Here is a 23,536-nt window from a genome sequence, read left to right as displayed (position 1 = left end):
GACTGACTGAGCTGTAAGAAGCAATGTGGTAAACAACACAACTCCATGACTTCTCCATCAATTAATGCTCAGGAGCATGTCTTGAGCTTTTTCCCAGCCTCCCTGGATAACAAACTACAGGCTGTATGGTGAGATAATCTCTTTCCACAACTTGATTAAAATCATGGCATTATATTACAGGAAAACAAAAGGCCTAACCAAGACAGAGTTTGTTTCTAGAGTATGGGGTATTTCAGTGACAGAACTGGTGATGTGATTTTTGAAGATCATTGAAGGATTTGCAAACTTTGGGCTGTAAAATACATAGAATGCTGATACCCAAGTTGATTATCCTGTGTGGTCTTAGTATATAATGCTGAGACCAATGCAGAAGATGGAGGCTTGTCTTATGAAGTTCCACAGGGAAGTTAGAGAGTCCCTTAAAGATTTTATGAGGGTCATTCATATTTTAAGTAAAGAACCACTAAAGTGAAGCCTTTGCCTTGCTGGAACAATTAAATCTTCTGAAACGTGTTTGTGGGCTCATCACACAGACATGGTGGTCCAGATACTGCTGAGGCTGCATCTTTTGCAAGCATCAAAGTTAGTAGCTTAAAAGTCTCTCAGGTTGTACTGAAGGAAGGAAAAGATCAGGGAGTGATGCTGTGACTTGTCGATTTATGGCAAATATAGAGTCCATGAACAGAGTCGAAGAGAGGCTACCATTGAAGCTTCAGCTCAGTTGAAGTATAGATCCAAGCAATCTCAGATGTCAGTATCACAGAACATCTACCATGGGCAGCAGCAGTTGCCATGAGGTGAAGCCAATTCGAGGCTAGGAGACAAGTTGTGTGAGCTATGAAGGACTTTCCAAGCACTGTAGAAGAGCCCAGAGGATTCTTGTTGATTCACAAAAATGTGACACACTCTTACACCTGTTGGACTTTGTTGAATTAGATTGTGACATTGTCCTGGTTCTGCCTTTTGGAAACAAGAAAATATTTAAGTTGTGATTTATTTTACAGAGACCCACAATTAAGAGATGTTGAACTTTTAAAGGGATTTTGGAGTTTTATGGAGAATTTGGAGTTTTTACAGAGTCTGTAAGTATTTTAGACAAACTTTGAAAATGTTAGGGTAACAATATTTTAGAGACTGGAGAAATTTCTGGAGAAGCTTTGAGTGTTGAAAGGGATTTGAAGATTTTTTAAAAGATTTAAGTTATAAAGAATGTGTAACTTTTACATTGTGATGTTGATATTAGTATGATATCTTGGGAGGAAAAGGACAAGGTTATGACTTTAATGTGTTTGAGTGTCAACTTGAGAAATGTTTGCCTGTGCCAGCTGTTTCATATGTTTGTTTGCGTGTTTGTTTGTTGTTTGTTTGATACAAAGTAGATCATTTTGGGAGAGGGAAGGGAATGTCAGTTCAGATAATTCCCCTACCAGACTGATATGAGGGGCCATTTGTGGTGAATTAATACTCTATGTGAGAGGGCACAGCTCAGTGTGAGTGTAGGTGCTGGACTGGTGGAGTCTTAAGAATACAGACCAAGAAAGCCGAGAAGCAAAAAGCCAAGAGTCAAATACCACACTTCCATGATTGTACACCACTTTTTGCCTATAGGTCCCTTCCTTAAGTTCCTCCCACTACCACCCTGGATAATGAATTATTAACAGTCACATGCAATATAGGCTTTCCTACCCAACATGGATTTGGTCATGGTGTTTTAGTAAGTTGGTGTGTAATCAAGAACCTGTAGCATCTCAACAAAATATAGAGGACTTATATGAATATAAACTTATAGTTGGCATATCAGGAAAGGGGGGAATCAAAATTCAAGATGGAAGGAGGAAATGTAGACTACAATTAAGTTTGTCTTTCAAGACTGAGTTGGACCATTTCCCTTTAACACTGTAATAGGGGATAATCCCAACTCTTTTAATTATAGTTCTATAAAGAAAGGCAGGCTGACATTTACCCACTTTGCTCTTCTCTTAGAGGCTGTACTGGATTGAGATTACAAACATGAAAGACGCACTTTCAGAGTATTACTCAAAGACTGAATTGCTTACCTGAGGTTTATGGAATAAACTCCATTCCAATGTCCTGCTGTATTGTAATCTTTTATCTTTTATCTTCTGTCTCAGGAAGGGATGGAGCTGACCAGTCACTATGATATGCCTTATCTCTCCGAGAGCACAAATATAATGCATGGCATGAAAGAACCAGCAGGCAAAATAGCCACAAAGACCCACCTGTGCTTGAACACTGTTATGTTTGGTATGTAAACAGCATGTTCTTATAGAATTGTGTCCACCTTACACAGGCCAATGGCTGTGTATATGTTCAGGAGGAGCTCAGCCTTAGAGTATTTAAGATCACACTTGAAGGAAATGGCAGATTGTGGGTGGAGTTAGAAAGGTTTGAATTCACAGATCATAATTCCCAACATTTGCTATATAAATACATTTAAGAAATTTGGTTTTACAGTAAGTAGAGTAAAGAAACCACCAAATGCAAGAAGTGTATACCCAATCCATGGGAACTCTTTCAATGAGAAGGACTGGTTTCTTTCATATAATTTCTGATTCAAACTACCCAAAATACAAAACTCTGTAATGTTCCTGACAATCAAGATGTTGTGAATGAAAACCAAGATGCTTTCCTGCTCCAGGAAAACCAACACGTGCTAAATAAGAAAAAGACAATTTATGACATGTACAGTATTTAATGTTGAAGGATTTCACATACTGATGCAGCCATGATGGGACACAGAATCCAGTCATGGCTCAGCTTAGGATGAGTGAGAGCAAGAGGATGATGTGTGGAGTGTGAGGTGGAGCTGAGGTCTTCATTGGAATAAGGTGAGGGGAGCAGAGTTGCCAAGGAGTGATGAGTGAGATCCTGTTCTTTTCTCCTCAGCCACTGTTCTCATATGTGATGAATAAGAATATCAGATTCCATACTGATTCTAACATAAGAAATACCTTTTTCTCTGAAATTGGCATTGGTATCTCAGGCAACAGCCTCCTACTTCTCTACCACATCATCAAGTTCATACATGGGCAGAGATCCAGACTCACTGACCTGCCCATTGGACTCTTGTCCCTAATCCACCTACTGATGCTACTGATGGTGGCATTCATAGCCACAGACATTTTTATTTCTCAGAGGGAATGGAATGACATCACATGTAAACTCCTTGTCTACCTGTACAGAATTTTTAGAGGTCTCTCCCTTTGTACCACCTGCATGTTGAGTGTCCTACAGGCCATCATTCTCAGTCCCAGAAGCTCCTGTTTAGCAAAGTTTAAGCATAAGTCGCCCTATTATGTCTCCTGTGCCATGCTTTTCCTGAGTGCCCTCTACATGATCATTAGCAGTCACCTCTTAGTATCCATCATTGCCACCCCAAATTTGACCACAAATGAACTTATGCATGTCACTCAGTCCTGCTCTATTCTACCCGTGAGTTACCTCATGCAAAGCATGTTTTCTATACTTGTGGCCATCAGAGATATATTTCTTATTAGTCTCATGGTCTTCTCGACTTGGTACATGGTGGCTCTCTTGTGTAGGCACAGGAAACAGACACAACATCTTCAGGGTAGCAGCCTTTCCCCAAAAGGATCCCCAGAGCAAAGGGCCACCTGTTCTATCCTGATGCTCATGAGCTTCTTTGTCCTAATGTCCATCTTTGACAGCATTGTCTCCTGCTCAAGAACTATGTTCCTGAATGATCCAACATCTTATAATATTCAAATATTTGTGATGCACATCTATGCCACAGTCAGCCCTTTTGTGTTTATGAGCACTGAAAAACATATAGTTAACTTTTTTATGTCAATGTGTGTGAGGGTGATGAATGTTTGAATATTCATTGATGGACAAGATCCATTAAGAGGAGCCAATGTAAGCATCAGAACTGTCAATCATGGCGTTCTGTCTATGTGCTTTGGCATATGTGAAATATGAAGTTGTTTTTCTGTTAAAATGATTTACTTTAACCAACATGATGGTAAACATGTAACAGAAGATTAAACCACGTCCCCTTCAATATATGACAAGGATTTTTTTTATTTACTTTTATTTTTATTTCTCAATGAGTCTTTAAGGGAGTCCTGTGAGTTGACCCTTACCAATCATGGTCTTATCCCACATTGTTTGTAAGTATGTTGATAGCATGGGCTATCACCAGCTACTCGCCAGGAACAGCAGTCTTCCCTTTCCCATGGCTATCCCCAAGTGGTGTTAGCCCAGTTTCCCTGCAGTCTGCTTGCTGATGATAAGCTCACATTCCCAGTAATCCATGCCCCGTGGTTACTCTGCCAAGACTGGTTGTAAACCCTGAACCCTGTATAAGGAAAACTCCAGAGGCTTATAATTTATCAGATTTATAACAATAAACCCTCAATCCCCAAAATACCGAAATAAAGACCACAAATCTCAATTGATATTGATATTGATACAAACTGCCCACCTAGACTGGACAAATTGTCCTACATTACTCTGTGGTCCTTCTAAGGTATCCATAGCTACCTGTGACAATTTCAAGCCATGTGGATCAGGTTCCTCTTCCTCTTCTATAGGTTCCATCTTGTCTCCTCTTCTCTGTCTCTGTCTCTCTGTACTCATCTCTAAAACTCTCAGTCCACCTTTTTCCACTGCCCAATCACAGATTCTAGCCTTATCTTTCACCTGCCCTCACTGTGTACAGATAGTAATCTACAATATATGACCACTTTGAGTACATTTTGATGTTTCTATTTTCTCTTATATGTATTTGACAAATTAGAGAAACATTTCTTGCCATAAGTAGTGCTATGATCCAGAAAGAAAATGAGTTACACACATAACTTTCAAAACAGAGCTATGTGCAAAGGGCACGAAGTAACTTGTACAGTAATTTCAAGAATATCAGGATTTAAAATTCCCAAGATTTAAAATGGAAACAACAGTATAGAATGAACAGAACATGTGACCAAACACACACTCTACATGGTGTGGGATAGTGTTCAATCCTTAAGTACAAGGCAATTTGAGCATTGGGTGCTGTGGGATAGAGCCCTGAAAAACAGGAAATCCCCACACCACACGGGTCAGCTCCCTGGAGGTACAAGACTCTACCCCACTCCTCTCCTGAAACCCTATTCCTCATCCTCCAGTTGGCACAAAAGATAGCTTCTGGTAAATTCCGTCACTTGAGGAAACATTACCAATTATGAGACCATTGGGCAAACTCCCTAAATAGTTTAGCAAGTCAAAATAACATAAGTCACTTTAGATAACTAAAACAAGGAGACACAGAGCGCATAAAAACTATCTAAATATTAACTTGGAACTCAGCTTTTGGACTGGTGTCCTCTGGGTCTGTTGTTTCTATAAAATAAGCTGACTTTTGCCTTCAGCCTGGTTGTCTCATCCTTGGTTGTTTTCAGCAACAGTGGTACATAAACCAGGAAATTGTTATAGAAAGTAATATAACTCAGTGAAAGAAAAATGTTTTATGTGGATTGACTGATAGAGGGTGTCAATAGAGTTAGACACACAAAATCATGCCATTTGAAGGTTCAAGAAAAAAGGTAACAGAATTTTTGTTTGTTTGTTTGATGAACAGACTTTCAGTTCAGCATGAAAACAAGTATCCAAGATCTCTGTGTTTATGAGACATATGATGTGTATGCATTCACTTGTTGGGAATGACCCTTAAAACCCTCCATTATTGATGTTAATATTATAGTTAGAGTTAAGTATGACTGGGTTCATGGAAAATCCCCAGCCAGTTGCAGAAGTCTAATACTAATCTGGTGGTCAAGATGCCTAATGATATGATAAACTTGTGACCTTTCTGAGAAACCAACATCTGGTGGTCAGGTTGCCTAATGATATGACAAACTTGTGACCTTTCTGACATCCTGTTGATGTCAGCTGATTGCCTGACCACAAAAGCTGTGTCCTTGGCTTGCATAGATGTTTTCCACTTCCCCTCCCTCTGTTACCTCTGCTATGGTATAAATTCAGCCTTGGGAAAAATTAAATTTGGCGCCTTCATCAGACTGTTGTCTTGGCATCCTTCTTCATGTCTCTTGTCCCCCATTCTCTCCTAGGCGGTCCCCAACATCTGCTGACTGCCCTGCAGGCCAGGGCACTCACTCACATTTATTGAGTTTCTAGAATATTCAAATGGCATCTTGGTATGTTCCTTGTGCTTCCTCATAATAAAGACATATCATCTTCATATGGATATCACAGCATTGTCTCTAGGGCTCCTGAGGTTCAGTGGATAAAATATTCACTGCATAACAAAGACCTGAGTTCAGATACCCAACATCCACATATCAGTAGATAAAGAACACCAGGCATCTTTCATCCGAGAGATGTTATGTGCACATGGGAGGTGAATTCCAAGGATCTCTGCAATAGTTAACCTGACCCATACAGTAGATAATAACAAGAGATCCAATGTTAAACAAAGTGGAAAGTCAGAACCAGTGTAGTAGGCCCAGTGAAATCTGATCTCTACATGCATATCATGACAAATGGGTGCCTACATAAACAGACATGAGCACACACACACACATACACACACACACACACACACATACACACACCACATACACAAATGTAAACTGATCCACATGAAGTCAAATAATGACAAGAATATAAATATAATATAGAATGTAATTTTACAATAATAAAACCTTGTGAGAAACATGTACTAAACACAGATTTTTTTTAATCTTTATTAACTTGAGTATCTTATTTACATTTCGATTGTTATTCCCCTTCCCAGTTTCTGGGCCAACATCCCCCTAACCCCCCCTCCCCTCCCTTCTACATGGGCTTCCTCCCCATCCTCCCCCATTACCACCCTCCCCAAACAATCACGTTCACTGGGGTTCAGTCTTGGCAGGACCAAGGGCTTCCCCTTCCACTGGTGATCTTTCTAGGCTTCTCCTTGCTACCTATGAGGTTGGAGCCCAGGGACAGTCCATGTACAGTCTTTGGGTAGTGGCTTAGTCCTTGGAAGCTCTGGTTGGTTGGCATTGTTGTTCATATGGGGTCTCAAGGCCCTTCAAGTTCTTCCAGTCCTTTCTCTGATTCCTTCACCGGGGATCCCGTTCTCAGTTCAGTGGTTTCCTGCTGGCATTCGCCTATGTATTTGCTGTATTCTGGGTGTGTCTCTCAGGAGAGATCTACATCTGGCTCCTGTTGGCCTGCACTTCTTTGCTTCATCCATCTCATCTAGCTAAACACAGATTTAAAGACTGTTCCCTGCTCATCTGAAACTTGTTAGTCCATCCTGGGATAGTGAAGCTCTTGCTGGAGATCCTGCCAGCACTGTGCTCAGTTCTGACACTCAGCTGCAAAGGCAGCTCCAGTGTTGTGCCTCATGGAAGGAGTTTCCTGTGAGGGCATAAGTTTGAATGCAAATAGCAGATCAGACATGTGAATCGTTGGTATTAGCTGATGCCACAAACACATGAGTTTGAAATATGCTTTTACAATAGAAGTGAAATATCCAATCTTGTCATGTGTGTTTTACATAAATGAGAGTATATGTGTCACTTAATGTTTTAAAAGACCAATTCACAGAAATGATTCAGTGCTAAACATATATTCCAGACCTGCGAACTCATAGTTTGTACTTGAATAGCACTTTAGGGTTTTTTTAAAGAAGGAAAGGCTCAATCTTTGGTTCATGGGAGGAGGCAAGCTGGCAAAATATTATAATGAATGTACTGTCTTCATATTTAATGAGTCACACTGCCTGACAACTGGTCACATGACAATAAAAGAGTGATTCTAGGAAAAAGTAAATGAAAAGAACCTTAAGTCCAGTCACTGTAGTTTTTATGCTCAGCAGCTCTCTCATCAAAGTAACAGAAATTCCTCATCACAGCTTTGTCTAAAGTGACAACGGTCACACATACTCTCTCAGAGATAAAATTTGCAATGCTTACCATAGGTTAGCCACACAGATGGCGTCCTCTGGTGAGGCTACACAAAGTCAGACCTCCCAGCATTACTTAGGGAGCATTCACTGGATAAAACGCAACTACTATCTAGTATTTCCTGAATCGCATAATGCACTGGGAAGTAAGCATTGCCTTTCCCACCTGACAGATGAGTAATGGGTCTCTAACAGGCTGCAGATCTGTTCCTGGATCTATCGTTATTTAATAGAGGAGACTTCATATCCATGCTGACCAACACCAGAGCTGACTGTTAACAAGTACTAAAGGCTACATTCTAGGAACTCTATGAAAGTTTCAATGAAACACAACATTTGTGAACTACTTACTTTCTGCAGCATCTTATTTAGTCCAGAGGTGGTAGGTTCCAGGACCAGTGCACTGTATCCTCCATCTTACTTAATCCTCGCTGTTAATGGAAATGGAGTGATTTTCATGTATTAACATTAGGGAGCAATTTGGAGATGGCTCACTGGATAAAGTGATGACTGTGCAACCATGAGTTTCAGAAGTAAAATCTACAGCACTCAAATAAAAGTCATGGATGTATGCACATGCCTCTAACTCAAGTAATGAGAACCCCACTGCCTCAATAGTCTGGCTGAAAAAGTGTCCCTCAGGTTCAATGAGAGACCCTGGAGATAGATAATCATAGAAAGAGAAAGAGAAATAGATATTCTCCAAGTTCCATCTAATATTTGGTTGTACGTCTCTGTACCTGTTTATATCAAGTGCTGGAAGCAATATAAATTGCTTCTATGATGGCAGTTAGGCTAGGTTCCTGTCTACAAGTATAGCACAGTATCACTAGTAGTGTCAGGGGTAGGATCCCTCCCATGGCATGGGTCTGAAGCTGGACCAGTCTTTGGTTGGCCATAGCAAAGTGACAGTAAGTTTTTGACTAAGCCTTTGTACACATGTAACCAGGTGGGAGTCACCCAGGTAAGATGATGCCCATAGTCATTTGTTACTGGGGAAAGAGGTTCACCACAGTCCAGCCTCATCCTGGACCCTGCCCTCCTCTGCTGCAATCAGTGAAACAGAATCCAAAAGAAAGATAAAAAGAATCAATGAAACAAATAATTAGGGGGCTCTGAGAAAATCAGCAAGGTAAACAAACACTTATCCAAACTAACTAAAAGGCACAGACAGAATATCCAAACTAATAAAATCTGAGGGAAAGGAGGGGGATAACAACACAAGGAAATCTGCCATAACTTTTGTTTTCTTCTTTTTTCTTTTTTTCGGAGCTGGGGACTGAACCCAGGGCCTTGCGCTTGCTAGGCAAGCTCTCTACCACTGAGCTAAATCCCCAACCCTAACACAAGGAAATCTGAAGAATCATTTTGTCATATTTCAAAAACCTGTACTCCACAAAATAGAAAAGTCTAAAAGAAGTAGACAGTTTTCTTGATAGATGCCACTTACCAAGTTAAATCAAGATGGAATAAATGATTTAAATAAACCTAGAACAACTAAGGAAATTGAAGGAGTCATTAAAAGCTCAAAGGCATTTGATTCTGATTTAACTATGGTACCTGGTATCTGTCTAGAAAATTAACCATTTCTTACAGATTTTCCAGTTTTGATAAGTATAGGCTTTTGTAGTAGGATCTGATAAATTTTTTGATCTCCTCAGTTTCTGTTGTTATGTCTCCCTTTTTTTCTGATTTTGTTAATTTGGATACTGTCTGTGTGCCCCCTGGTTAGACTTCCTAAAGGTTAATCGATCTTGTTGATTTTTTTTTTGCAAAGAACAAGCTCCTGGTTTTTATTCATTGTATACTTCTTTTGTTTCCTTTTTTGTTGTTGTTTAAAAATTTTTGTTTTAATAGATATATCTCATTATTTACATTTAAAACATTTTTCCCTTTCCCGGTTTCCTGTCCATAAGCCCCCAAACCTTATAACTCCCCAACACCCCTTACCACCCCCCACATTACCCTGAACTGGGGGTCCATCCTTGGCAGGTCCAGGGGCTTCCCCTTCCACTGATGCTACAACAAGGCTATTCTCTGCTACATATGCAGATGGAGCCCTGGGTCAGTCCATGTATAGCTTTTTGGTAGTGGTTTAGTCTCTGGAAGCACTGGATGGTTGGTATTGTTTTTCTTATGGGGTTGTAAGCCCTTTCAGCTCTTTCAATCCTTCTTCTAATTCCCCCAAAGGGGGTCCTGTTCTCAGTTCAGTGGTGTGGTGCTAGCATACACCTCTGTATTAAGAATGCCCTGGATGTGTCTCTCAGGAGAGATCTATATCTGGTCTCCTTCAGCATGCACTTTTTAGCTTCATCAATCTAATCTAGTTTGGGTGGCTGTGTGTATATATATATATATATATATATATATATATATATATATATATATATATATATATATGCCACAGGCTCTGAATGATTGTTCCTTCAGACCCTGCTCTAAACTTTGCCTCCATATCCCCTCCTATGGATATTTTTCCCCTTTTAAGATGGAGTGGGAACATCTGCATTTTTGGTCATCCTTCTTCTTGAGTTTCCTGTGCTCTGTGGATTGCATCTTGGAGGATTGGAGCTTTAGGGCAAATATCCACTTATCAATGAGTGCATACGAAGTGTGTTTTTATGTGATTGGGTTACCTAACTCAGGATTATATTTTCTAGTTCCATCCATTTGCCTATGAATTTCATGAATTTTTTGACAGCAGAGTATTACTCCATTGTGTAAATTACCACATTTTTTAAATCTATTCCACTATTAAAGGACATCTGGGTTCCTTCCAGCTTCTGGCTATTATAAATAAGGCTGCTATGAACATAGTGGAGCATGTGTCTTTGTTGCATGTTGGAGCATCTTTTGGGTATATGCCCAGGAGAGGTATAGCTGGGTCCTCGGGTAGTGCAATGTCCAATTTTCTGAGGAACCTCCAGACTGATTTCCAGAATGGTTGTACCAGTCTGCAATCCCACCAACAACGGAGGAGTGTTCCTCTTTCTCCACATACTCGTCAGCAACTGCTATTACCTGAATTTTTTAATTAGGCATTCTGATGGATGTGACATAGAATTTTGGGATTGTTTTGATTTACATTTCCCTGATGACTAAGGATGTTGAACATTTCTTTAGGTGTATTTCAGCCATTCAATATTCCTCAGTTGAGAATGTTTTGTTTAGTTCTGTACCCCATTTTTAATAGGGTTATTTGGTTCTCTGGAGTCTAACTTCTTCAGTTCTTTTTATATTTTGGGTATTAACCTCTATCAGATGTAGGATTGGTAAAAATCTTTTCCCAATCTGTTCATTGCCATTTTGTCCTACCAAGACTGTCCTGTTCCTTATAGAACTTTGCAGTTTTATGAGGTCCCATTTGTCAATTTTTAATCTTAGAGCATGGGTGTTTTGTCCAGGAAATTTTCCCCAGTGCCCATATGTTTGAGACTCTTCCCCAACTTTTTTCTATTAGTTTGAGTGTATCTGGTTTGATATGGAGGTCCTTGATTCACTAGGACTTAAGCTTTGTAAAGATTGATAAGAATGGAACAATTTCCATTCTTCTACATTCTGACCACCAGTTGCATAAGCACCATTGTTGAAAATGCTATCCTTCTTCCATTTGGATGGTTTTAGCTCCTTTGTCAAAGACCAAGTAACCATAGGTGTGTGGGTTCATTTCTGGGTCCTCAATCCTGTTCCACTGATCTATCTGCCTGTCTCTGTACCAATACCATACAGTTTTTATGACTATTGCTCTCTAATACTGCTTGAGGTCAGGGATGGTGATTCCCAAAAAAGATCATTTATTGTTGAGTATATTTTTCACTATCATTGCTATTTTTGTTATTCCAATTTGCAAATTGTGCTTTCTAACTCAGTAAAGAATTGAGTAGGAATTTTGATGGGGATTGCATTGAATATGTAGATTGATTTTGGCAAAATGACCATTTTTACTGTATTAATCCTGCCAGTCCATGAGCATGGGAGATCTTTCCATCTTTGAGATCTTCCTCAATTTCTATCTTCAGAGACTTGAAGTTCTTGTCATACATATCTTTCACTTACTTGGATAAAGTCACACCAAGCTATTTTATATTATTTGGGACTATTATGAAGGGTGTCATTTCCCTAATTTCTTTCTCAGCCTCTTCATCCTTTGAGTAGAGGAAGGTTACTGATTTGTTTGAGTTAATTTTATACCCAGCTACTTTCCTGAAATTGTTTATCAGGCTTAGGAGTATTCTGCTAGAACTTTTGGGATCACTTAAATATACTTTCATATCATCTGCAAATAGTGATATTTTGACTTCTTCCCTTCAAATTTGTATCCCTTTGACTGCCTTTCATTGTCTGATTGATCTGGCTAGGACTTCGAGTACTATATTGAATAAGTAGGAAGAGAGTAGGTAGCCTTGTCTAGTCCCTGATTTTAGTGGAATTGCTTCAAGTTTCTCTCCATTTAGTTTGATGTTAGCTACTGGTTTGCTGTATATTGCTTTTCCTGTGTTTAGGTATGGCCTGGAATTTCTGATCTTTCCAGGACTTTTATCATGAAGAGGTGTTGAATTTTGTCAACTGCTATCTCAGCATCTAATGAAATGATCATGTGGTTCTTATCTTTGAGTTTATTCATATAGTGAATTATGGTGAAGGATTTCCATATATTAAACCATTCCTGCATCCCTGCAATGAAGCCGACTTGATCATGATGGATGATCATTTTGATGTGTTTTTGGATTCGGTTTGCAAGAATTTTATTGAGTATTTTTGTGTCAATATTCATAAGAGAAATTGGTCTGAAGTTCTCTTTCTATGTTGGGTCTTTGTGTGGTTTCAGTATAAGAGTAATTGTGGCTTCATAGAAGGAATTTGGTAATGCTCCGTCTGTTTATATTTTGTAGAATAGTTTGGACAGTATTGGTATAAGGTCTTCTATGAAGGTCAGATAGAATTCTGCATTTCACACATCTGGTCCTGGGCCCTCTTTGGTTGGGAGACTTTTAATAACTGCTTCTTTAGGAGTTATGGGGTTGTTTAGATGGTTTATTTGTCCCTGATTTAACTTTGGTACCTAGTATCTGTCTAGAAAATTGTCCATTTCCTCCAGATTTTCCAGTTTTGTTGAATATAGGCTTTTGTATGCCTATATTCTGATGATTTTGTAAATTTCCACAGATTCTGTTGCTCTGTCTCTCTTTTCAATTCTGATTTTGTTAATTTGGATACATTCTCTGTGACTTCTGGTTCGTCTGGCTAAGGATTTATCTATCTTGTTGATGTTCTCAAAGAACCAGCTCCTGGTTTAGTTTATTCTTTGCATAGTTCTTTTTTATTTCTACTTGGTTATTTCAGCCCTGAGTTTGGTTATTCCTTGCCTTCTACTCCTCTTGGGTTTATTTATTTCTTTTTTTAGAGCCTTCAAGAGTGCTGTCAAGCTACTAGTGTATGCTCTCTCGAGTTTCTTTTTGGAGACACTCAGAGCTATGAGTTTTCCTCTTAGCACTGATTTCATTGTGTCCCTTAAGTTTGGGTATTTTGTACCTTAATTTTCATTAAATTCTAAAAAGTCTTTAATTTCTTTCTTATTTCTTCTTTGACAAGTTATCATTGGCTACAGTTGTTAACTTTTGAGTGTATGTGGGCTTCCTGTCATTTTATTGTTATTGAAGACCAGCCTTAGTCTGTGATGATCTGATAGAATGCATAGGATTATTTTAATATTCTTATATCTGTTGATGCCTGCTTTGTGGTTGCATATATGATCAATTTTGCAGAAGGTACCATGAGATCCTGAGAAGAAGTTATATTGTTTTGTTTTAAGATGAAATGTTCTATAGATTTCTGTTGAATCCATTTGGTTCAGAACTTCTGTTAGTTTATCTGTGTCTCTGTTTAGTTTCTGTTTCCATGATCTGTCCATTGAGGAGATTTCGGTGTGAAGTCTCCAACAATTATTGTGTGAGTTGCAGTGTGTAGTTTGAGCTTTAATAAGGTTGCTTTTTATAAAAGTAGGTGCCAGGATCCGAACAGACCTGGTCAAACAGCTCCCTGCACCCAAATCATGTGGGAGGGAGAGATAGACCTTCAGAGGGGCAGACACACCTGGGAAACCAGAGGGAATTACTTTCTGCCCACATGACTGACTCTAGAGGAAAACACCTAGCACCATCAGGGCCCCCTGTGCACAGGGACCCAGGAGAAGGAGGGGCAGGTGCTTCTGGTTGCTGCCCTCATGGAGAGCTGAAACCTAGCCCCAAGGAGCGACTTCAGGCCCTAGACCAGAGGTAAGACCAACTTTTATGCTCCAAGCGAACTGCCTGGTGAACTCAGGACACACAAAGGCAAAATTCCTCTGGGACCGTACATTCCAGTTTCTAGCTGGTGCCCAAACCTCACTAATCCTGGACGACAGCTCCCTGTTCCCAAAACCTGTGGGAGAGAGAGAGCTCATCAACCAAACATGAATCCTGAGACTGCAGGGCATGAGAGATTTCCAATTCTGCCCAACTTTTCCCACATCCCTGACTCAAGAGGAAACTGTATAGAGACTCTGGGCACAGAAAGATAGGGGCAGTCAAGCTGCAAGAGCCCTGCAGTTCAGACTGTGCCCGGATCTGAAGGGACCCCGTCAAACAGCTCCCTGCACACAAATCCCATGAGAGGGAAAGCTAGACCTTCAGAGGGGCAGACACACCTGAGAAACCAGAGGAGACTACTCTCTGCCCACATTTCTGACTCTAGAGGAAAACGCCTAACACCATATGGGCAACCTGCACACAGAGACCCAGGAAAAGTAGGGACAGGCCCTTCTGGTCCCTGCCCACAGGAAAAACTGAAAGCCAGTGGACAGAAATGACCACACGCCTGAAAACAGAACACTCTGTTCCCAGAACTGGCTGAAGGGAAACAGGAAAACAGGTCTACAGCACTCCAGACACACAGGCCTATAGGACAGTCAAACCACTGTCAGAAATAGCAAAACAAGGTAACACCACAGACGACCTGATGGCGAGAGGCAAGCGCAGGAACCCAAGCAACAGAAACCAAGACTACATGGCATCATCAGAGCCCAATTCTCCCAACAAAGCAAACACTGAATATCCAAACACACCAGAAAAGCAAGAACTAGATTTAAAATCACATTTGACCATGATGATGGAGGACTTTAAGAAAGACATAAAGAACTCCCTTAGAGAAATACATGACAACACAAGTAAAAAGTAGAAGCCCTTAGGGAGGTAACACAAAATTCCCTGACAGAATTATGGGAAAACACAATCAAATAGGTGAAGGTATTGAAAATGGAAATAGAAACAATAAAGAAAGCACAAAAGGAGACAACCCTGGATATAGAAAGCCAAAGAAGAGACAAGGAGTGTAGATACAAGCATCACCAACAGAATACAAGAGATAGAAGAGAGAATCTCAGGAGCAGAAGATTCCATAGAAAATTGCATCACAACTGTCAAAGATACTGTAAACCAGAAAAAATCTACTGGCCCAAAACATACAGGAAACCCAGGACACAATGAGAAGATCAAACCTAAGGATAACATATAGAAAAAGTGAAGACTCCCAGCTCAAAGGACCAGTAAATATCTTCAACAAAATCATAGAAGAAAACTTCCCTAACCTAAAGAAAGAGATGCCCATAAACATACAAGAAGCCTACAGAACTCCAAATAGATTGGACCAGAAAAGAAACTCCTCCCGTCACATAATAGTCAAAACACCAAATGCACAAAAACAAATAAAAATTTTAAAGCAGTAAGGGAAAAAAGTCAAGTAACATATAAAGGGACCTATCAGAATTACACCAGACTTCTCACCAGAGACTATGAAAGCCAGAAGATCCTGGACAGATGTCATACAGACCCTAAGAGAGCACAAATGCCAGCCCAGGTTATTGTATCCAGGAAAACTCTCAATTAACATAGATGCAGAAACCAAGATATTCCATGACAAAACCAAATTTACACAATATCTTTCTACAAATCCAGCCCTACAAAGGATAATGAATGGTAAAGCCCAACATAAGGAAGCAAGCTACCCACTAGAAAAAGCAAGAAACTAATTGTTTCGCAACAAAGAGAAGACAAGCACACAAGCATAATCTCGCATCCAAATACAAAGATAACAGGAAGCAACAATGACTATACCTTAATATCTCTCAACATCAGTGGACTCAATTTCCCAATAAAAAGACACAGATTAACAAACTGGATACGTAACTAGGACCCAGCATTTTGCTGCCTACAGGAAACACACCTCAGAGACAAAGACAGACACTACCTCAGAGTAAAAGACTGCAAAACAACTTTCCAGGCAAATGGTCTGAAGAAGCAAGGTGTAGTAGCCATTCTAATATCGAATAAAATCGATTTTCAACCAAAAGTCATCAAAAATGATAAGGAAGAACTCTTCATATCCATCAAAGGAAAAATCCACCAAGATGAACTCTCAATCCTAAATATCTATGCTTCAAATACAAGGGCACCGATATACATTAAAAAAAAAAAAAACTTACTAAAGCTCAAAGCACACATTGCACCTAACACAATAATAGTAGGAGATTTCAACACCCTACTCTCATCAATGGACAGATCATGGAAACAGAAATTAAACAGAGACATAGACAGACTAAGAGAAGTCATGAACCAAATGGATTTAACAGATATTTATAGAACACTCTATCCTAAAGCAAAAGGATATACATTCTTCTCAGTTTCTCATGGTACTTTCTCCAAAATTGACCATATAATTGGTCAAAAAATGGGCCTCAACAGGTACAGAAAGATAGAAATAATCCCATGCATGCTATCAGACCACCACGGCCTAAAGCTGGTCTTCAATAACAATAAGGGAAGAATGCCCACATATACATGGAAATTGAACAATGCTCTACTCAATGATAACCTTGTCAAGGAAGAAATAAAGAAAGAAATTAAAGACTTCTTAGAATTTAATGAACATGAAGGTACAACATACCCAAACTTATGGGACACAATGAAAGCTGTGCTAAGAGGAAAACTCATAGCTCTGAGTGCCTGCAGACAGAAACAGGAGAGAGCATATGTCACCAGCTTGACAACAAACCTAAAAGCTCTAGAACAAAAAGAAGCAAATACACCCAGGAGGAGTAGAAGGGAGAAAATAATCAAATGCAGAGCTGAAATCAAACAAGTAGAAACAAAAAGGACTATACAAAGAATCAACAGAACCAAAAGCTAGTTCTTTGAGAAAAATCAACAAGATAGATAAACCCTTAGTAAGACTAACCAGAGGACACAGAGAGGTGTCCAAATTATCAAAATCAGAAATGAAAAGGGAGCGTTGGGGGAAGGGGTGATAATGGGGGAGGATGGGAGGGAAAGCCCATTTAGAAAAGAGGGGAGGGAGTTAGGGGGATGTTGGCCTGAAAACTGGGAAGGAATAACAATCAAAATGTAAATAAGAAATACTCAAGTTAATAAAGATAAAAAAAAAAAATAAAATAACAGAATCAGAGGAAATTCAAAAAAATCATCAGATCCTACTGCAAAAGCCTATATTCAACAAAACTTGAAAATCTGGAGGAAATGGACAATTTCCTAGACAGATACCAGGTACCAAAGTTAAATCAGGGACAGATAAACCATTTAAACAACCCCATAACTCCTAAAGAAATAGAAGCAGTCATTAAAGGTCTCCCAACCAAAAAGAGCCCAAGTCCAGATGGGTTCAGTGCAGAATTCTATCAGACCTTCATAGAAGACCTCAAACCAATACTATCCAAACTATTCCACAAAATTGAAACAGATGGAGTGCTACCAAACTCCTTCTATGAAGTCACAATTACTCTTATACCTAAACCACACAAAGACCCAACAAAGAAAGAGAACTTCAGACCAATTTCCCTTATGAGCAAAATTCCCCTATTGAGCAAAAATGCTCAATAAATTCTGGCAAACCGAATCCCAGAGCACATCAAAACAATCATCCAACATGATCAAGTAGGCTTCATCCCAGGCATGCAGGGATGGTTTAATATATGGAAAACCATCAACATAATCCATTATATAAACAAACTGAAAGAACAAAACCATATGATCATTTCATTAGATGCTGAGAAAACATTTGACAAAATTCAACACCCCTTCATGATAAAAGTCCTGGAAAGAATAGGAATTCAAGGCCCATACCTAAACATAGTAAAAGCCATATACAGCAAACCAGTTGCTAACATTAAACTAAATGGAGAGAAACTTGAAGCAATTCCACTAAAATCAGGGACTAGACAAGGCTGCCCACTCTCTCCCTACTTATTCAATATAGTTCTCGAAGTCCTAGCCAGAGCAATCAGACAACAAAAGAAGACCAAAGTGATACAGATTGGAAAGGAAGAAGTCAAAATATCACTATTTGCAGAAGATATGATTGTATACTTAAGTGATCCCAAAAGTTCCACCAGGGAACTACTAAAACTGATAAACACCTTCAGCAAAATTGCTGGGTATAAAATTAACTCAAATTAAACAGTAGTCTTCCTCTGCACAAAAGAGAAACAAGCTGAGAAAGAAATTAGGGAAACAACACCCTTCATATTAGTCCCAAATAATATAAAATACCTCGGTGTAATTTTAACCGAGCAAGTGAAAGATCTGTATGATTAGAACTTCAAGCCTCTGAAGAAAGAAATTGTAGAAGATCTCAGAAGATGGAAAGATCTCCCATGCTCATGCATTGGCAGGATTAATATAATAAAAATGGCCATTTTGCCAAAAGCAATCTACAGATTCAATGCAATCCCCATCAAAATTCCTACTCAATTCTTTATAGAGATAGAAAAAGCAATTTGCTAATTCATTTGGAATAACAAAAAACCCCGTATCCCGAAAACTATACTAACAATAAAAGAACTTCTAGGGAAATCACCATCCCTGACATCAAGCAGTATTACAGAGCAATAGTCATAAAAACTGTATGGTGTTGATACAGAGACAGTCATGTATCAACGGAATAGAATTTAAGACCCAGAAATGAACACACCTATGGTTACTTGATCTTTGACAAAGGAGCTAAAACCATCCAGTGGAAAAAGGATAGTATTTTCAAAAAATGGTGCTGGTTCAACTGGAGGTCAGCATGTAGAAGAATGCAAATCGATCTATTCTTATCTCTCTGAACAAAGCTTAAGTCCAAGGAGATCAAGGATCTCCATCAAAAACAAGATATATTCAAACTAATAGAGGAAAGAGTGGAAAAGAATCTCGAACACATGGACACTGGGGAAATTTTCCTGAACAAAACACCAATGGCTTATGCTCTAAGATCAAGAATTGACAAGTGGGACCTCATAAAATTGCAAAGCTTCTGTAAGACAAAGGACACTGTCATTAGGACAAAACAGCAACCAAGAGATTGGGAAAAGATCTTTACCAATCCTACACCTGGTACAGGGCTAATATCCAATATATACAAAGAACTCAAGAAGTTAGACTCCAGAGGTTCCCTCCTTCTAGCTGAGGCCCGCCTGTTATTTCCTGACTATTGTATGTCACTAGTTGGGAACTGGAGGACTGATGTGAAGGCAGGACCAGGGCATGGCCCTGAGAAGGCTAGGATCCCAGGCCTGGCTCAGGACTGCTGAAGATGGAAGGGGGAAGGTTCCAGACCTTGAAGTGAACTACCTGGAAGAGATAATATTCTGAGGAAGACCTTGGAGACAGGAGTATGATAAGAACCTTCCACCAAAGGTGTCCAGGAGCCCACAGTCAGCTGACCCAGTGACCAAAGAGGCCACGCATGGCCACCGTAATCAGAGGCATCTCAAAAGGTCTGACTCCAGCACTCTGGATTACTGACTTCTCAGTGACCTTATCACAGGATAGCCTTGAACATGCCTCCTGATCATGGGGCCCAGGCCACAGATGGGACATAAAGGGCTAGGGGTACCTTCCTCCTGCTTCCCAATACTCCACACAGCAGGGCACAGAGCCTGCCATGCTCCATCCTGTAGGTTTAATGGTGGGGTCCCCTCTCTGATCTGCCACAGGGCTCTGCCTTCTTGGGAAGGCGGGATGCAAGAAGTTTGACTGCACTTACCCCACGCTGCCGCCAGGTGGGATCGGGCTATGAGAAACTGTGAGACGCCACTCTGGGGCTGAGGAAGTTCAGTCTGAGAGCTGGACACAGCCAGAGCTAATACCTATTTGTTTAGTATTATTTCCTGTCTTTGAATCTTTGTAGAATTTTAGAAAAAAAATGGATACATAAGCCCGTGGGTTAAAAACAAATACAAGCAGGTATGATGAGTCAAGAAGCCAGCTAACACTGCAAACACCTCTGTCTCTCTGGAGGGGAGAAATGAGTAGATCCTCTCCAAGCTGGGGACAAATCTACATAGATGATAGGTAGAGATAGATAGATAGATAGATAGATAGATAGATGGATGGATGGATGGATGGATGGATGGATGGACGGACGGACGGACAGACAGACAGACAGACAGACAGACAAACAGACAGACAGACAGACTGACTGACTAGTGGACTCTTGGTTGATCTTTTCTCAGGCCCCCAGACATGCCCTTTTTGGAACCCCCATTTTTCTCAGTTCCCACCTTCTCTCTCCCATTACTCCATCTCCTTAGCTAGAGAAATCCCTACCTCTGAAAGATAATCCCAGCTCCCAAGTGCTTTCTCTCGCTAAATCCAGTCACTGTGTGAGAAGTTTGTCTTTTTCCCTGTGACCTCTTCCCTAACTGCCCACTCCCTGCTAACTCCTCACACAGTAAGCCTCGCACATACAAGCCCAGAGCTTTGGTTTTGTTTGTTTATTTGTATGGTGCTGCTGGTGTCTGTGTTTGTTTTCCCGCCTATATGTAATGTTTTTATTGAAAATCATTTTCATGAACTATGTACTGAGCAGTTTCTGCTCCCTTGTCTGTTCCCATGCCTTCCCCTCTTTGCACCTCATCCAACTCTTTGGAAAATAAACAGGAAAAAAAAACCAAACCACAATGAAACAAAATGAAAAAATAGAAAATAAAAAGCACAGGAAACACACACACACAAAGTCCATAATATGAGTGGATGGTGGTGGCACACACCATTAATCCTAGCATTCAGGAAGCAGAGGCAGGGAGGTCTCTATGAGTTTGAGGCCAGCCTGATCTACAGGCCAGACAGGGCTACACAAAGAAACCTTGTCTTTAAAAGCCAGAGAGAGAGGAGGTGGGGGGAAAGAAAGGAAAGGAAAGAAAAGGAGAGGAGAGGAGAGGAGAGGAGAGGAGAGGAGGGAGGGAGGGAGGGAGGGGAGGAGGGAGGAAGGAAAGGAAAGGAAAGGAAAGGAAAGGAAAGGAAAGGAAAGGAAAGGAAAGGAAAGGAAAGGAAAGGAAAGGAAAGGAAAGAAAAACTATTGTGGTAGAAAAAACAGCAGAGGGACCGGTTCCCACTTATAGCATTCCGCACTTCTCTCCCAGGTTCTTTCTGACACAGTCAGTCGCTCTCTCACTAGTTCCAGCTCCATCAGGCCATAGGAACTAGTGCTAATTTATCTCACAGCTTCACACTGGCCCCAAGTACTCGCTAACCCAGGTGGTCCGTGGATTGTTCCAGCGTGGCACCTTACCACACTGGTCTCTAGTGTTAGTTCCAGCACCATTGGGGCCAAATAGAACTAACCATAATTTATCTCTAATTAGTATCTCTCCTGGCAGCTCTCTGCTACCCACAAACTCTCTGGTATCAGTTACCTGGTAAAATCAGGTCTCTAGAAGTCCAGAATGGGCTGGCCTACAGAGGCTCCTTGCCACAGATTCTACTCATGCTCCCAACAACCCAGTGAAATCAAGACTCAACAAACTGCAACCTAACCATCAGATTGATATGCCAAATTCTCAATCTACAATACATCTACACAATAAACTCGCAACCAATTGATAAGGGTATAAACTGCCCACCTAGATAAGATAAATTTGCTTACAGAAATCCATCCTGACTACCTCGGCAATTAAAGACCACGTGCATCTGGGTCATCCTTTGTCTCTGTCTTGATTCTCCTCTCTCCTTCTAAAACTTCTGTTCCTTCTTTATCCTACAATGACAGGCCTTGTTTATTTTTTTCGTTTGTTTGGGTTTTTTTTTTTTTTTTTTTTTTGGTTTTGGGTTTGGTTTGAAATTTTATTTTTTTTATTAGATATATTTCTTTATTTACATTTCAAATGCTATTCCCTTTCCCGGTTTCCAGTCCATAAGCCCCCCAAGACCTCCCCCTCCCCATACAGGTTTTCCACCAATCCACCCCCTTAGACACCCCTGACAATCCCCTGCACTGGGGGTACTAAGGGTTCCTCTTCCACTGGTGCCACAACAAGGCTATTCTCTGCTACATATGCAGTTGGAGCCCTGGGCCAGTCCATGTATAGTGTTTGGGTAGTGGTTTAGTCCCTGGAAGCTCTGGTTGTTTGGCATTGTTGTTCTTATGGGGTTGCAAACCCCTTCAGCTCTTTCAGTCCTTCCTCTAATTCCCCCCAAGGGGGTCCTGTTCTCAGTTCAGTGGATTGCTCCTAGCATTCACCTCTGTATTTGATATGCTCTGGCTGTGTCTCTCAGGAGAAATCTATGCCCAGGTGCTTTCACCATGCACTTTTTAGCTTCATCAATCTTATCTAGTTTTGGTGGCTGTATATATATGGATCACATGTCGGGCAGGCTCTGAATGGCCATTCCTTCAGTCTCTGCTCTAAACTTTGCCTCCATATCCCCTCACATGGATATTTTTTTCCTGCTTTTAAGAAAGAGCAGGAGCATCTGTATTTTGGTCATACTTCTTGAGCTTCCTGTGGTCTGTGGAGTGCATCTTGGGTAATTTGAGCTTTTGGGTTAATATCCACTTATCAATGAGTGCATACCAAGTGTGTTTTTCTGTGATTGGGTTACTCAGGATGGTATGTTCTAGTTCCATCCATTTGCCTGTGAATTTCACGAAGTCATTGTTTTTGATAGCTGAGTAGTACTCCATTGTGTAGATATATGAAATTTTTTAGTCCACTTCTCTGTTGAAGAGCATCTGGGTTCTTTCCAGCTTCTGCTATTAAAAATAACGTTGCTATGAGCGTAGTGAGCATGTGTCTCAGTTGTATGTTGGACCATTTTTAGGGTATATGCCAAGGAGAGGTTTACCTGTGTCCTCAGGTGGTGGAATATCCAGTGCTCTGAGGAACCTCCAGACTGATTTCCAGAGTGGTTGTACCAGTTTGCAGTCCTACCAAGAAAGAGGAGTGTTCCTCTTTCTCCACATCCTCAGCACCATCTGCTGTCACCTGAGTTTTTTAACTTAGCCATTCTGACTAGTGTGAGGTGGAATCTCAAGGTTGTTTTGATTTGTATTTCCCTGATGACTGAGGATGTTGAACATTTCTTTAGGTGCTTTTTGGCCATTCGAAGTTCCTCAGCTGAAAATGTTTTGTTTAGCTCCGTACCCCATTTTAATGGGGTTATTTGACTCTCTAGAGTCTAACTTCTTGAGTTCTTCATATATTTTGGATATTAGCCCTCTATCAGATGTAGGATTGGTAAAGATCTTTTCCTAATCTGTTGGTTGTCGTTTTGTCCTAATGACAGT

General features: G+C 40.3%; 1 protein-coding gene and 1 long non-coding RNA gene across 2 annotated transcripts; one reads left to right on the top strand and one right to left on the bottom strand.

Moving 5' to 3' along the window:
• The first annotated feature begins 2,855 nt into the window (after positions 1 to 2,855).
• LOC116902728 (vomeronasal type-1 receptor 94-like) lies at positions 2,856 to 3,858 on the top strand. The gene has a single exon (XM_032905078.1). The coding sequence runs from the start codon at positions 2,878 to 2,880 to the stop codon at positions 3,856 to 3,858; it is 981 nt and encodes a 326-aa protein (XP_032760969.1). The 5' UTR covers positions 2,856 to 2,877.
• Positions 3,859 to 9,199: 5,341 nt separating this feature from the next.
• Positions 9,200 to 23,536, bottom strand: LOC116903752. The gene is made up of 2 exons (XR_004388294.1): positions 22,852 to 23,536; positions 9,200 to 9,279 (listed from the first exon to the last, which is right to left on the bottom strand). It is a non-coding gene; the product is annotated as an uncharacterized LOC116903752 (long non-coding RNA).

Source organism: Rattus rattus, chromosome 6 (assembly GCF_011064425.1).
Source record: "Rattus rattus isolate New Zealand chromosome 6, Rrattus_CSIRO_v1, whole genome shotgun sequence".
In the NCBI taxonomy this organism is placed as follows: Eukaryota; Metazoa; Chordata; class Mammalia; order Rodentia; family Muridae; genus Rattus; species Rattus rattus.
The sequence above is the reverse complement of the archived record's forward strand: the minus strand, read 5'-3'. Positions and strand labels throughout refer to the sequence as shown.